The following is a 14066-nucleotide window of genomic DNA, read 5'->3' on the forward strand; positions in this document are numbered from 1 at the left end:
TATATCTCTATCTCTATATATCTATATCTATATATATCTATATATATCTATATATATCTATATCTATATATATCTCTATATATCTCTATATCTATATATATCTCTATATCTATCTCTATATATATATCTCTATATATCTCTATATCTATATATCTCTATATCTATATATATCTATATATATCTATATATCTATATATCTCTCTATATCTATATATATCTATATATCTCTATATCTCTATCTATATATATCTATATATATATCTCTATATCTCTATATATCTATATATCTCTATATCTATATATCTCTATATCTATATATATCTCTATATCTATATATATCTATATATCTATATATATATCTATATATCTATATCTATATCTCTATATATCTCTATATCTATATATATCTCTATATCTATATATATCTCTATCTCTATCTATATATATCTCTATCTCTATCTATATATATCTATATATATCTCTATCTCTATCTATATATATCTATATATATATCTCTATATCTATATATATCTATATATATCTCTATCTATATATCTCTATATCTATATATATCTCTATCTCTATATCTATATATCTATATATATTTCTCTATATCTATATATCTATATATCTCTATATCTCCTTGTTCAGCCACGACTATGTGAAACACAGAATATTATAGTTCTTCAGGTCCCGTTGATAGGTTAGTCTCGAACGGAGCTCATCCAGTTTCTTCTCCGGTGATTGTACGTTTGCCAATAGAATGGAGGGTAGAGGCAGTAGTTTTGTCAGGGCACGTCGGCCTTTTTTTCATCGCCTTTTCCTCTTTCGGATTAAGGCTCAAGTCCGGGTTGAGTTTTCCTGCTCATCACTTCCCATGTTTTCCTCTGAAGATTATACACATGTTGATAGTGAAATTCAACATGACTGAACTTTTTTTTGTGTGTTTCAGCAAAAGCGAAAGCTTCGTATCTTCATATCCAACACGTTCAACCCTGCCAAGCCCGACGCTGAAGACGGAGATGGCACTGTAGCATCGTGGGAGTTGCGTGTCGAAGGACGCCTGCTTGAAGACGTAAGACTAATTTACTAGTTGCATGTGTTTGTGTGTTGAAGGTTAGTGTCTGTGTGTTTTTTATGTAACTTGGTGAAATGTGTCTGATAAAATGTTTTTCTCTTTCTCAGACTGCTGTGTCCAAGTATGAAGCAACCAAGCAAAAGAGGAAGTTCTCTTCCTTTTTCAAGTCTCTGGTCATCGAGTTGGACAAGGACCTCTATGGGCCTGACAATCACTTGGTCGAGGTAAAAAAAAAAATACGGTTTAATGTTCAGATATAATTAAAAAAAATCTATGATTCAAATTTATTTTCATGAACAATGTAAAGCGATTGCCACCTCCACTCTTCTTAACCACTTTCTCTACTGTAGTCTTACTAATGAGATTGTGTTCTAAAGAAACCAAAAAATAACTACTAAAGTTATTTCTATTGTTAATAGTGGCACCGGACTGCGACCACTCAGGAGACAGACGGGTTCCAGGTGAAGAGGCCAGGGGATGTCGGGGTACGCTGCACTGTCCTCCTGATGCTGGACTACCAGGTAAACACACATTATTACTACTGTCCTGCTGATGCTGGACTACCAGGTAAACACACATTATTACTACTGTCCTCCTGATGCTGGACTACCAGGTAAACACACATTATTACTACTGTCCTGCTGATGCTGGACTACCAGGTAAACACACATTATTACCACTGTCCTGCTGATGCTGGACTACCAGGTAAACACACATTATTACTACTGTCCTGCTGATGCTGGACTACCAGGTAAACACACATTATTATTACTGTCCTGCTGATGCTGGACTACCAGGTAAACACACATTATTATTACTGTCCTGCTGATGCTGGACTACCAGGTAAACACACATTATTACTACTGTCCTGCTGATGCTGGACTACCAGGTAAACACATTATTACTACTGTCCTGCTGATGCTGGACTACCAGGTAAACACATTATTACTACTGTCCTGCTGATGCTGGACTACCAGGTAAACACACATTATTACTACTGTCCTGCTGATGCTGGACTACCAGGTAAACACACATTATTACTACTGTCAGGTAAACACACATTATTACTACTGTCCTGCTGATGCTGGACTACCAGGTAAACACATTATTACTACTCTGATGCTGGACTACCAGGTAAACACATTATTACTACTGTCCTGCTGATGCTGGACTACCAGGTAAACACATTATTACTACTGTCCTGCTGATGCTGGACTACCAGGTAAACACATTATTACTACTGTCCTGCTGATGCTGGACTACCAGGTAAACACACATTATTACTACTGTCCTGCTGATGCTGGACTACCAGGTAAACACACATTATTACTACTGTCCTGCTGATGCTGGACTACCAGGTAAACACACATTATTACTACTGTCCTGCTGATGCTGGACTACCAGGTAAACACACATTATTACTACTGTCCTGCTGATGCTGGACTACCAGGTAAAACACATTATTACTACTGTCCTGCTGATGCTGGACTACCAGGTAAACACACATTATTACTACTGTCCTGCTGATGCTGGACTACCAGGTAAACACACCTTATTATTACTGTCCTGCTGATGCTGGACTACCAGGTAAAACACATTATTACTACTGTCCTGCTGATGCTGGACTACCAGGTAAAACACATCATTACACTGAGTACGTTTACATGCACAGTAATAATTCCATATTAAACAGATTATGCGATAGTCTTTGACACCTTACTCTGCTTATCTTAATCAGCGTTCGGTCAAAATTGAAGTTGAACACCTGGTTTTCTTTCAAATGATTAGGACATGTAAATACCTTTAATCGGAGTTCCAGCTGTGTATTTGATCTGCTAGTACCAACCGAGAGCCTCCCTCTTTAGCCCACCCGAGAGCCTCCCTCTTTAGCCCACCCGAGAGCCTCCCTCTTTAGCCCACCCGAGAGCCTCCCTCTTTAGCCCACCCGAGAGCCTCCCTCTTTAGCCCACCCGAGAGCCTCCCTCTTTAGCCCACCCGAGAGCCTCCCTCTTTAGCCCACCCGAGAGCCTCCCTCTTTAGCCCACCCGAGAGCCTCCCTCTTTAGCCCACCCGAGAGCCTCCTCTTTAGCCCACCCGAGAGCCTCCTCTTTAGCCCACCCGAGAGCCTCCTCTTTAGCCCACCCGAGAGCCTCCCTCTTTAGCCCAACCGAGAGCCTCCCTCTTTAGCCCAACCGAGAGCCTCCTCTTTAGCCCAACCGAGAGCCTCCTCTTTAGCCCAACCGAGAGCCTCCTCTTTAGCCCAACCGAGAGCCTCCTCTTTAGCCCAACCGAGAGCCTCCCTCTTTAGCCCAACCGAGAGCCTCCCTCTTTAGCCCAACCGAGAGCCTCCCTCTTTAGCCCAACCGAGAGCCTCCCTCTTTAGCCCAACCGAGAGCCTCCCTCTTTAGCCCAACCGAGAGCCTCCCTCTTTAGCCCAACCGAGAGCCTCCCTCTTTAGCCCAACCGAGAGCCTCCCTCTTTAGCCCAACCGAGAGCCTCCTCTTTAGCCCAACTTTAGCCCCCAACCGAGAGCCTCCCTCTTTAGCCCAACCGAGAGCCTCCCTCTTTAGCCCAACCGAGAGCCTCCCTCTTTAGCCCAACCGAGAGCCTCCCTCTTTAAGCTTGGGTGAAGTGAGTTTGGAACAAATTTACATCATAGAAAATGCATCTTAGAAGTAGTTTTCACATAGAAACTTTGTCTGAACTCCGAATCAAGTATTCTTCCCAAAAATAACATGGTCGCTGGGATAGAACATGTATTTTAATTGGCTATTTTCTTTATTCATCACTGTGTCATCGGGTTGCCTGATTTCCGATGTGTTCATGTAAACAGGATTATTAGGGAAATCATTCTTCTTGCAAAGCACGTAAACGTTTTAATCAAACTATTATATTAATCTGACTGTACACAATAGACTACCAGGTAATAACCATCCTATTAGTTCTGTCCTGCTCATACTAGACTACCAGGTATAAATACATTCTAATATTACTGTCCTGCTCATACTAGACTACCAGGTAATAACCATCATATTAGTTCTGTCCTGCTCATACTAGACTACCAGGTATAAATACATTCTAATATTACTGTCCTGCTCATACTAGACTACCGGGTAATAACCATCCTATTAGCTCTGTCCTGCTCATACTAGACTACCAGGTAATAACCATCCTATTAGCTCTGTCCTGCTCATACTAGACTACCGGGTAATAACCATCCTATTAGTTCTGTCCTGCTCATACTAGACTACCAGGTAATAACCATCCTATTAGTTCTGTCCTGCTCATACTAGACTACCAGGTAATAACCATCCTATTAGTTCTGTCCTGCTCATACTAGACTACCGGGTAATAACCATCCTATTAGCTCTGTCCTGCTCATACTAGACTACCGGGTAATAACCATCCTATTAGGTCTGTCCTGCTCATACTATACTACCGGGTAATAACCATCCTATTAGCTCTGTCCTGCTCATACTAGACTACCGGGTAATAACCATCCTATTAGTTCTGTCCTGCTCATACTAGACTACCGGGTAATAACCATCCTATTAGTTCTGTCCTGCTCATACTAGACTACCGGGTAATAACCATCCTATTAGGTCTGTCCTGCTCATACTAGACTACCAGGTAATAACCATCCTATTAGCTCTGTTCTGCTCATACTAGACTACCGGGTAATAACATCCATCCTATTAGTTCTGTCCTGCTCATACTAGACTACCAGGTAATAACCATCATATTAGTTCTGTCCTGCTCATACTAGACTACCAGGTATAAATACATTCTAATATTACTGTCCTGCTCATACTAGACTACCGGGTAATAACCATCCTATTAGCTCTGTCCTGCTCATACTAGACTACCAGGTAATAACCATCCTATTAGCTCTGTCCTGCTCATACTAGACTACCGGGTAATAACCATCCTATTAGTTCTGTCCTGCTCATACTAGACTACCGGGTAATAACCATCCTATTAGTTCTGTCCTGCTCATACTAGACTACCGGGTAATAACCATCCTATTAGTTCTGTCCTGCTCATACTAGACTACCGGGTAATAACCATCCTATTAGTTCTGTCCTGCTCATACTAGACTACCGGGTAATAACCATCCTATTAGTTCTGTCCTGCTCATACTAGACTACCGGGTAATAACCATCCTATTAGTTCTGTCCTGCTCATACTAGACTACCGGGTAATAACCATCCTATTAGCTCTGTCCTGCTCATACTAGACTACCGGGTAATAACCATCCTATTAGCTCTGTCCTGCTCATACTAGACTACCGGGTAATAACCATCCTATTAGCTCTGTCCTGCTCATACTAGACTACCGGGTAATAACCATCCTATTAGCTCTGTCCTGCTCATACTAGACTACCGGGTAATAACCATCCTATTAGCTCTGTCCTGCTCATACTAGACTACCGGGTAATAACCATCCTATTAGCTCTGTCCTGCTCATACTAGACTACCGGGTAATAACCATCCTATTAGCTCTGTCCTGCTCATACTAGACTACCGGGTAATAACCATCCTATTAGCTCTGTCCTGCTCATACTAGACTACCGGGTAATAACCATCCTATTAGCTCTGTCCTGCTCATACTAGACTACCGGGTAATAACCATCCTATTAGCTCTGTCCTGCTCATACTAGACTACCGGGTAATAACCATCCTATTAGCTCTGTCCTGCTCATACTAGACTACCGGGTAATAACCATCCTATTAGCTCTGTCCTGCTCATACTAGACTACCGGGTAATAACCATCCTATTAGCTCTGTCCTGCTCATACTAGACTACCGGGTAATAACCATCCTATTAGCTCTGTCCTGCTCATACTAGACTACCGGGTAATAACCATCCTATTAGCTCTGTCCTGCTCATACTAGACTACCGGGTAATAACCATCCTATTAGTTCTGTCCTGCTCATACTAGACTACCGGGTAATAACCATCCTATTAGCTCTGTCCTGCTCATACTAGACTACCGGGTAATAACCATCCTATTAGCTCTGTCCTGCTCATACTAGACTACCAGGTATAAATACATTCTAATATTACTGTCCTGCTCATACTAGACTACCGGGTAATAACCATCCTATTAGCTCTGTCCTGCTCATACTAGACTACCGGGTAATAACCATCCTATTAGCTCTGTCCTGCTCATACTAGACTACCGGGTAATAACCATCCTATTAGCTCTGTCCTGCTCATACTAGACTACCAGGTATAAATACATTCTAATATTACTGTCCTGCTCATACTAGACTACCGGGTAATAACCATCCTATTAGTTCTGTCCTGCTCATACTAGACTACCGGGTAATAACCATCCTATTAGCTCTGTCCTGCTCATACTAGACTACCGGGTAATAACCATCCTATTAGCTCTGTCCTGCTCATACTAGACTACCAGGTATAAATACATTCTAATATTACTGTCCTGCTCATACTAGACTACCGGGTAATAACCATCCTATTAGCTCTGTCCTGCTCATACTAGACTACCAGGTAATAACCATTCTAATATTACTGTCCTGCTCATACTAGACTACCGAGTAATAACCATCCTATTAGTTCTGTCCTGCTCATGCTAAACTACCATGTAAAAACATTTTATAATAATTGCAACCTGGGACCTCTCATATACATCCTCTAGGTGTCACTGTAGTTTTAAAGAGACACTTCGGCAAAAACAAAAGGATTAATCTCTTAACGGGAAAGATTCGGCCATTTTGAATTTGACTCTTGTTGTGCATCTTTGAGCGATGTTATATTTATTCCCGGGGTCATTTCATGTGTATTTCAGCGTCTGTCGTTCAAGCAGGCAGAAATACAGCCAGTATGACGAGTTTTGCATCATATATATAAAACGACAACATTAAAAATGAGGTGATCTTTCCTTTTAAAGGGAAACTGACAGAATTTTAACTACTTTGCAGATATGAAACGGACAATCGTAAAAATCTCTCAAAAATATCAAATTCCCACTTCATGCTACAAAACAACTTTTATAAGAGGTTTTAAAATGGGTAGAATTTTATTCCAAATCCCATGATGTAGAGTCAGGCATTGTTGTCAGAATAGATTGATTGCAGTTCAATGCATGATTCATATAACTCACCGATACATTTCTTGGTAGTACAAAACATATTACTATCCGGTTGTAAATCACAGCTGGCCTGGTACATCGTCTGCTGCCTCCATTCAGGATGCACTGGTTCAGTTTCAATGACTCAATATTCTGGACAAAAACAGACGAATGTAACCCAATGCTGGGAAGGTCAATTTTTTTACCTTTATTTAACGAGGCAAGTCAGTTAAGAACAAATTCTTATTTTCAATGACGGCCTAGGAACAGCGGGTTAACTGCCTGTTCAGGGGCAGAACGACAGATTTGTACCTTGTCAGCTCGGGGGTTTGAACTTGCAACCTTCCGGTTATTAGTCCAACGCTCTAACCACTAGGCTACCCTGCCGTCCCAATACAATCAAACTAGCAAGGGCAATGATCACAAGTCAGTTATAACATGGCTAATAGGCTAGCGTATCTATTTATTTAGTAGCTAATAACACGGAGCCTAACATGACCTAGCTAGCTGCTGGGAGGACGTCATGTCATTGGACGAGTGGGTAAGTGGCAGAGTCCCACCCCCCCATATTGTTTTTCTGTGGCTACAGCTAGAGATGCAGTTGCCAGTTGACTCAGAGGGGTTGGGGGTTAAATGCAGAAGACACATTTCAGTTGAAGACATTCGTATCCCTCTGTCCCTTTTCATTTGGGTAGCTAGAAATGTGAATCACTTTGCTAGCTACGCTGAACTTGGACGACTGTTATCCACAGTTAACATATCTCTTAGTTGTCAATCAAATGTATTTGGCATCAATCGAATGGGCGGGCAGGCAGATCCCATTCAGTTGTCAAAATGTTGGTTGGGACAAGCATTCTTTGGCAGACAAGCTGCAGAAGGACGAGCAGGCTACTAATTCCCCGTCGTTTATCAGTGCGATTATGACGGCCAACTAGCTGGAAAAAGTTTGCGTTATCTACTGTTCCCTTGTTAGATTTGAGCTCATCTCGCTCTGGCTATCATTAGTTGTTGATCTTGTTGTTGATGTGCATAAGCAACTGAGGGAAAGAGCCTACCTCCCTTTTTAATGGTTGTTTGATCAATAGGACTGTACAGTTCACAAATCTAAGCGGACTCCCGTGGTATTTACATATTTGCAGAAATCCATTCAGGTGGCTTTTGCCAAATGCTTTTTTTAATGATCTAAAGTCACGCTGTTGCTACTGCCTGTAAACACACTGTCCAGTTCAATGTGAATGATGTCAGGCCCTACTGCCTGTAAACACACTGTCCAGTTCAATGTGAATGATGTCAGGCCCTACTGCCTGTAAACACACAGTCCAGTTCATAGTGAATGATGTCAGGCCCTACTGCCTGTAAACACACAGTCCAGTTCATAGTGAATGATGACAGGCCCTACTGCCTGTAAACACACAGTCCAGTTCACAGTGAATGATGACAGGCCCTACTGCCTGTAAACACACAGTCCAGTTCATAGTGAATGATGACAGGCCCTACTGCCTGTAAACACACAGTCCAGTTCACAGTGAATGATGACAGGCCCTACTGCCTGTAAACACACAGTCCAGTTCATAGTGAATGATAAACACACTGTCCAGTTCATAGTGAATGATGGCAGGCCCTACTGCCTGTAAACACACAGTCCAGTTCATAGTGAATGATAAACACACTGTCCAGTTCATAGTGAATGATGACAGGCCCTACTGCCTGTAAACACACTGTCCAGTTCATAGTGAATGATGACAGGCCCTACTGCCTGTAAACACACAGTCCAGTTCATAGTGAATGATGGCAGGCCCTACTGCCTGTAAACACACTGTCCAGTTCATAGTGAATGATGACAGGCCCTACTGCCTGTAAACACACAGTCCAGTTCATAGTGAATGATGACAGGCCCTACTGCCTGTAAACACACACTGCTAATTTCACCTCTCCATACCTTCCCCTTTCCCAGCCCCCTCAGTTCAAGCTGGACCCTCGCCTGGCCCGTATGTTGGGGATCCACACCCAGACCAGGCCGGTCATCATCCAGGCACTCTGGCAGTATGTTAAGACCCACAAGCTGCAGGACCCCCACGAGAGAGAGTTCATCAACTGTGACAAGTACCTGCAGCAGGTGAGAGTTCATCAACTGTGACAATGACCTGCAGCAGGTCAGAGTTCATCAACTGTGACAAGTACCTGCAGCAGGTCAGAGTTCATCAACTGTGACAAGTACCTGCAGCAGGTGAGAGAGTACATCAACTGTGACAAGTACCTGCAGCAGGTCAGAGTTCATCAACTGTGACAAGTACCTGCAGCAGGTCAGAGTTCATCAACTGTGACAAGTACCTGCAGCAGGTCAGAGTTCATCAACTGTGACAAGTACCTGCAGCAGGTCAGAGTTCATCAACTGTGACAAGTACCTGCAGCAGGTGAGAGTTCATCAACTGTGACAAGTACCTGCAGCAGGTGAGAGTTCATCAACTGTGACAAGTACCTGCAGCAGGTGAGAGTTCATCAACTGTGACAAGTACCTGCAGCAGGTGAGAGTTCATCAACTGTGACAAGTACCTGCAGCAGGTGAGAGAGTTCATCAACTGTGACAAGTACCTGCAGCAGGTGAGAGTTCATCAACTGTGACAAGTACCTGCAGCAGGTGAGAGAGTTCATCAACTGTGACAAGTACCTGCAGCAGGTGAGAGAGTTCATCAACTGTGACAAGTACCTGCAGCAGGTGAGAGAGTTCATCAACTGTGACAAGTACCTGCAGCAGGTCAGAGTTCATCAACTGTGACAAGTACCTGCAGCAGGTCAGAGAGTTCATCAACTGTGACAAGTACCTGCAGCAGGTGAGAGTTCATCAACTGTGACAAGTACCTGCAGCAGGTGAGAGTTCATCAACTGTGACAAGTACCTGCAGCAGGTGAGAGAGTTCATCAACTGTGACAAGTACCTGCAGCAGGTCAGAGTTCATCAACTGTGACAAGTACCTGCAGCAGGTCAGAGAGTTCATCAACTGTGACAATGACCTGCAGCAGGTCAGAGTTCATCAACTGTGACAAGTACCTGCAGCAGGTGAGAGTTCATCAACTGTGACAAGTACCTACAGCAGGTGAGAGTTCATCAACTGTGACAAGTACCTGCAGCAGGTCAGAGTTCATCAACTGTGACAAGTACCTGCAGCAGGTCAGAGTTCATCAACTGTGACAAGTACCTGCAGCAGGTCAGTGAGCAGCAAGTGGCCCCGTGTGGCTTAGTTGGTAGGGGATGGCGCTTGTAACGGCAGGGTTGTGGGTTCGATTCCCATGCGGGACCAGTACAAAACCGTGTCCTATGTTCACAGCTGGAAGATACAAGGCTTTCTTAGGGAGAGTATCTTTTCCCCATGTTTTGTATCTGTAATGTTAAGGCACAGTTAAATAATCTAATGGACGTTATGCAATGTAATTTGCCATTTCATAATCTTTATGGTTAAGGGAAAATGGGCCAGGGAATATTGTCCTTAGCCTAAACACACTCTAGACCTCCAACAAATAGCCATCCTTATTAACTGTCCTTAGCCTAAACACACTCTAGACCTCCAACACATAGCAATCCTTATGAACTGTCCTTAGCCTAAACACACTCTAGACCTCCAACAAATAGCCATCCTTATGAACTGTCCTTAGCCTAAACACACTCTAGACCTCCAACACATAGCAATCCTTATGAACTGTCCAAAGCTGAAACATAAAACGCACAATGCTGAATCTTTGCATGTCTGGTTCTTGAGTAAATGAATAAGGTTCTGTTTATCTATTTTGTTCTAGATCTTTGAGGCCCAGCGTATGAAGTTCTCTGAGATCCCCCAGCGTCTCCATGCTCTCCTGATGCCTCCAGAACCCATCATCATTAACCATGTCATCAGGTAGGCCTCTAACCCATTATTAACCATGTCATCAGGTAGGCCTCTAACCCATTATTAACCATGTCATCAGGTAGGCCTCTAACCCATTATTAACCATGTCGTCAGGTAGGCCTCTAACCCATCATTAACCATGTCGTCGGGTAGGCCTGGTAGGCCTCTAACCCATTATTAACCATGTCATCAGGTAGGCCTCTAACCCATCATTAACCATGTCGTCAGGTAGGCCTCTAACCCATTATTAACCATGTCATCAGGTAGGCCTCTAACCCATTATTAACCATGTCATCAGGTAGGCCTGGTAGGCCTCTAACCCATTATTAACCATGTCATCAGGTAGGCCAGGTAGGCCTCTAACCCATTATTAACCATGTCGTCGGGTAGGCCTGGTAGGCCTCTAACCCATTATTAACCATGTCATCAGGTAGGCCTCTAACCCATTATTAACCATGTCGTCGGGTAGGCCTGGTAGGCCTCTAACCCATTATTAACCATGTCGTCAGGTAGGCCTGGTAGGCCTCTAACCCATTATTAACCATGTCGTCAGGTAGGCCTCTAACCCATCATTAACCATGTCGTCAGGTAGGCCTGGTAGGCCTCTAACCCATTATTAACCATGTCGTCAGGTAGGCCTCTAACCCATCATTAACCATGTCATCAGGTAGGCCTGGTAGGCCTCTAACCCATTATTAACCATGTCATCAGGTAGGCCTCTAACCCATTATTAACCATGTCGTCAGGTAGGCCTCTAACCCATCATTAACCATGTCATCAGGTAGGCCTCTAACCCATCATTAACCATGTCATCAGGTAGGCCTCTAACCCATTATTAACCATGTCATCAGGTAGGCCTCTAACCCATTATTAACCATGTCATCAGGTAGGCCTCTAACCCATTATTAACCATGTCATCAGGTAGGCCTCTAACCCATCATTAACCATGTCATCAGGTAGGCCTGGTAGGCCTCTAACCCATTATTAACCATGTCGTCAGGTAGGCCTCTAACCCATTATTAACCATGTCGTCAGGTAGGCCTGGTAGGCCTCTAACCCATTATTAACCATGTCGTCAGGTAGGCCTGGTAGGCCTCTAACCCATTATTAACCATGTCGTCAGGTAGGCCTCTAACCCATTATTAACCATGTCGTCAGGTAGGCCTCTAACCCATTATTAACCATGTCGTCAGGTAGGCCTCTAACCCATCATTAACCATGTCATCAGGTAGGCCTCTAACCCATTATTAACCATGTCGTCAGGTAGGCTTCGTCACTAGGGTCGACGCCTCGTTTTGTCCTCGTCACTAGGGTCCAGAGTGTTTGCGTGGTCCGGGGAAAACTCTGGGCCCTTTTTCATAACTCGAAGCTCAGATCAGATCTCAATGCCTACCAAATTGTTCAAGTGTCTCAGGAACCACATTAATATGATATAGAACTCTTCTGAGATGTGCAGCGTGACTGCAAGAAATGACAGGCTGGAACGAACCCAATAAAATGGACTCTGCATTTAACTAAATTCTGTCTCTACAGATAGACGACTGCATGATCTAACTCTCTCTCTCGGTGTGTGTCTACAGTGTGGATCCCAACGACCAGAAGAAGACGGCCTGCTATGACATCGATGTGGAGGTGGACGACACTCTAAAGACCCAGATGAACTCCTTCCTCCTATCCACCGCCAGCCAGCAGGAGATAGCTGGTCTGGACAACAAGGTATGTATGGAGCTCATAGTTGAAGTCTTCCGTGTTTCATTGGTTTTTCAAGGGACTGAATCTAGCCTAGAACTTATGGTAAGCTATTCTGAGGCTGTGTGACTGAGGCAATAAACAGCTGTTCTTCCACACTCCTTTTTATTACACTCTGCTATTGTACAGACGGTGGAAGAGTGGGAAAATAGAGGTGAACTAGGAACAGACTGTACAGAGAAACTCTCTGAACCTGAAATCAAACAACCAATAGACAGCCCTCCTCCCCTTCTACAACTTCCAGCAGCCTACTTCAAGGTCATACTGTTAATACAGAATAAAGAACCAGACCCCACAGGATGGACTCTGACACACAAACACACACACTGTTACTAACATTGGCTGCATGTCTCATTGCTGTGATTGTAGAGAGAGCAGAGCTGAGGTAACTAGTGCAGAGTAAGGTCAGAGAGACCCTGGCTAGCTGCTGTGGCAAAGGCCAATGAAACACAGCAAATGTACAAGACAACTGTCAATACTTGACTGAGTGAGGAGCACTAGATAACATATAATGTTCTACTACAGGTGGCTAGCTAAATCTGGACAATTTTAAAGAAGTATCCATTTGCATTGTTTAGGGCCTGATTCATTTATTTTGTTGCCTGATTATTATTTTTTCCTTTCACCAAATTCCGTTTTCTTTTTGTTTTTCCAGGTTTCAGTTTTTCCCCCAAAAAATGTGTATGTTTTTGCTCTCAAATTAGCTTTTAAAAATGAGTCCATAAATCTAAGCCCTGTCTAAACTGGGGGGGGGGGGGGGTGTATCCTACTAAACTACATGTTAATGTTTTAAGCAGGTCATACCAAGGAACATGAACATTTAGCTATTTGATTTGGCATTTTAAGACTCCTTGAAATATTAAAAAAAATAAGATTAATTGTATAAAAAAATATATATATAATAAATAAAATATTAATGTTTTCATTTGGCCTTACTGCTATTAGCCCCATACCATTTTTGGGGTATTTTATTAGGGTCCTCATTAGCTGTTGCAAAAGCAGCAGCTACTCTTCCTGGGGTCCACATGAAACAACAACAACATAATACAGAACATCATTAGACAAGAACAGCTCAAGGACAGAGGTACATCAATTTTAACAAATGCAATGAATAACAGATTAACTACATGGAACAGACCAAAAAACTAAAGTAAGTTTGTTCTGAAGTGTCTGTCCTATATCTGAGAGAGAAAAAAATGGTTCCCGATCTTTCTTATCTCTCTTTTTTTTGTTATTTAACCCCATATTTTTGGCACTAAAGT

At 42.9% G+C, this 14066-nt stretch overlaps 1 protein-coding gene across 1 annotated transcript in view; it reads left to right on the forward strand.

Annotated features, from left to right (window-relative positions):
- Positions 1 to 14066, forward strand: part of LOC115143533 (SWI/SNF-related matrix-associated actin-dependent regulator of chromatin subfamily D member 1) — a 42606-nt gene that overhangs the window by 22469 nt on the left and 6071 nt on the right. Inside the window, exons 4-9 of the mRNA XM_065002079.1 lie at positions 953 to 1075; positions 1186 to 1302; positions 1498 to 1599; positions 9130 to 9291; positions 10967 to 11064; positions 12636 to 12771. Coding sequence (XP_064858151.1) covers positions 953 to 1075; positions 1186 to 1302; positions 1498 to 1599; positions 9130 to 9291; positions 10967 to 11064; positions 12636 to 12771 — 738 coding nt within the window. The remainder of the gene's footprint in view (positions 1 to 952; positions 1076 to 1185; positions 1303 to 1497; positions 1600 to 9129; positions 9292 to 10966; positions 11065 to 12635; positions 12772 to 14066) is intronic.

Source organism: Oncorhynchus nerka, linkage group LG15 (genome assembly GCF_034236695.1).
Source record: "Oncorhynchus nerka isolate Pitt River linkage group LG15, Oner_Uvic_2.0, whole genome shotgun sequence".
Classification (NCBI taxonomy): domain Eukaryota; kingdom Metazoa; phylum Chordata; class Actinopteri; order Salmoniformes; family Salmonidae; genus Oncorhynchus; species Oncorhynchus nerka.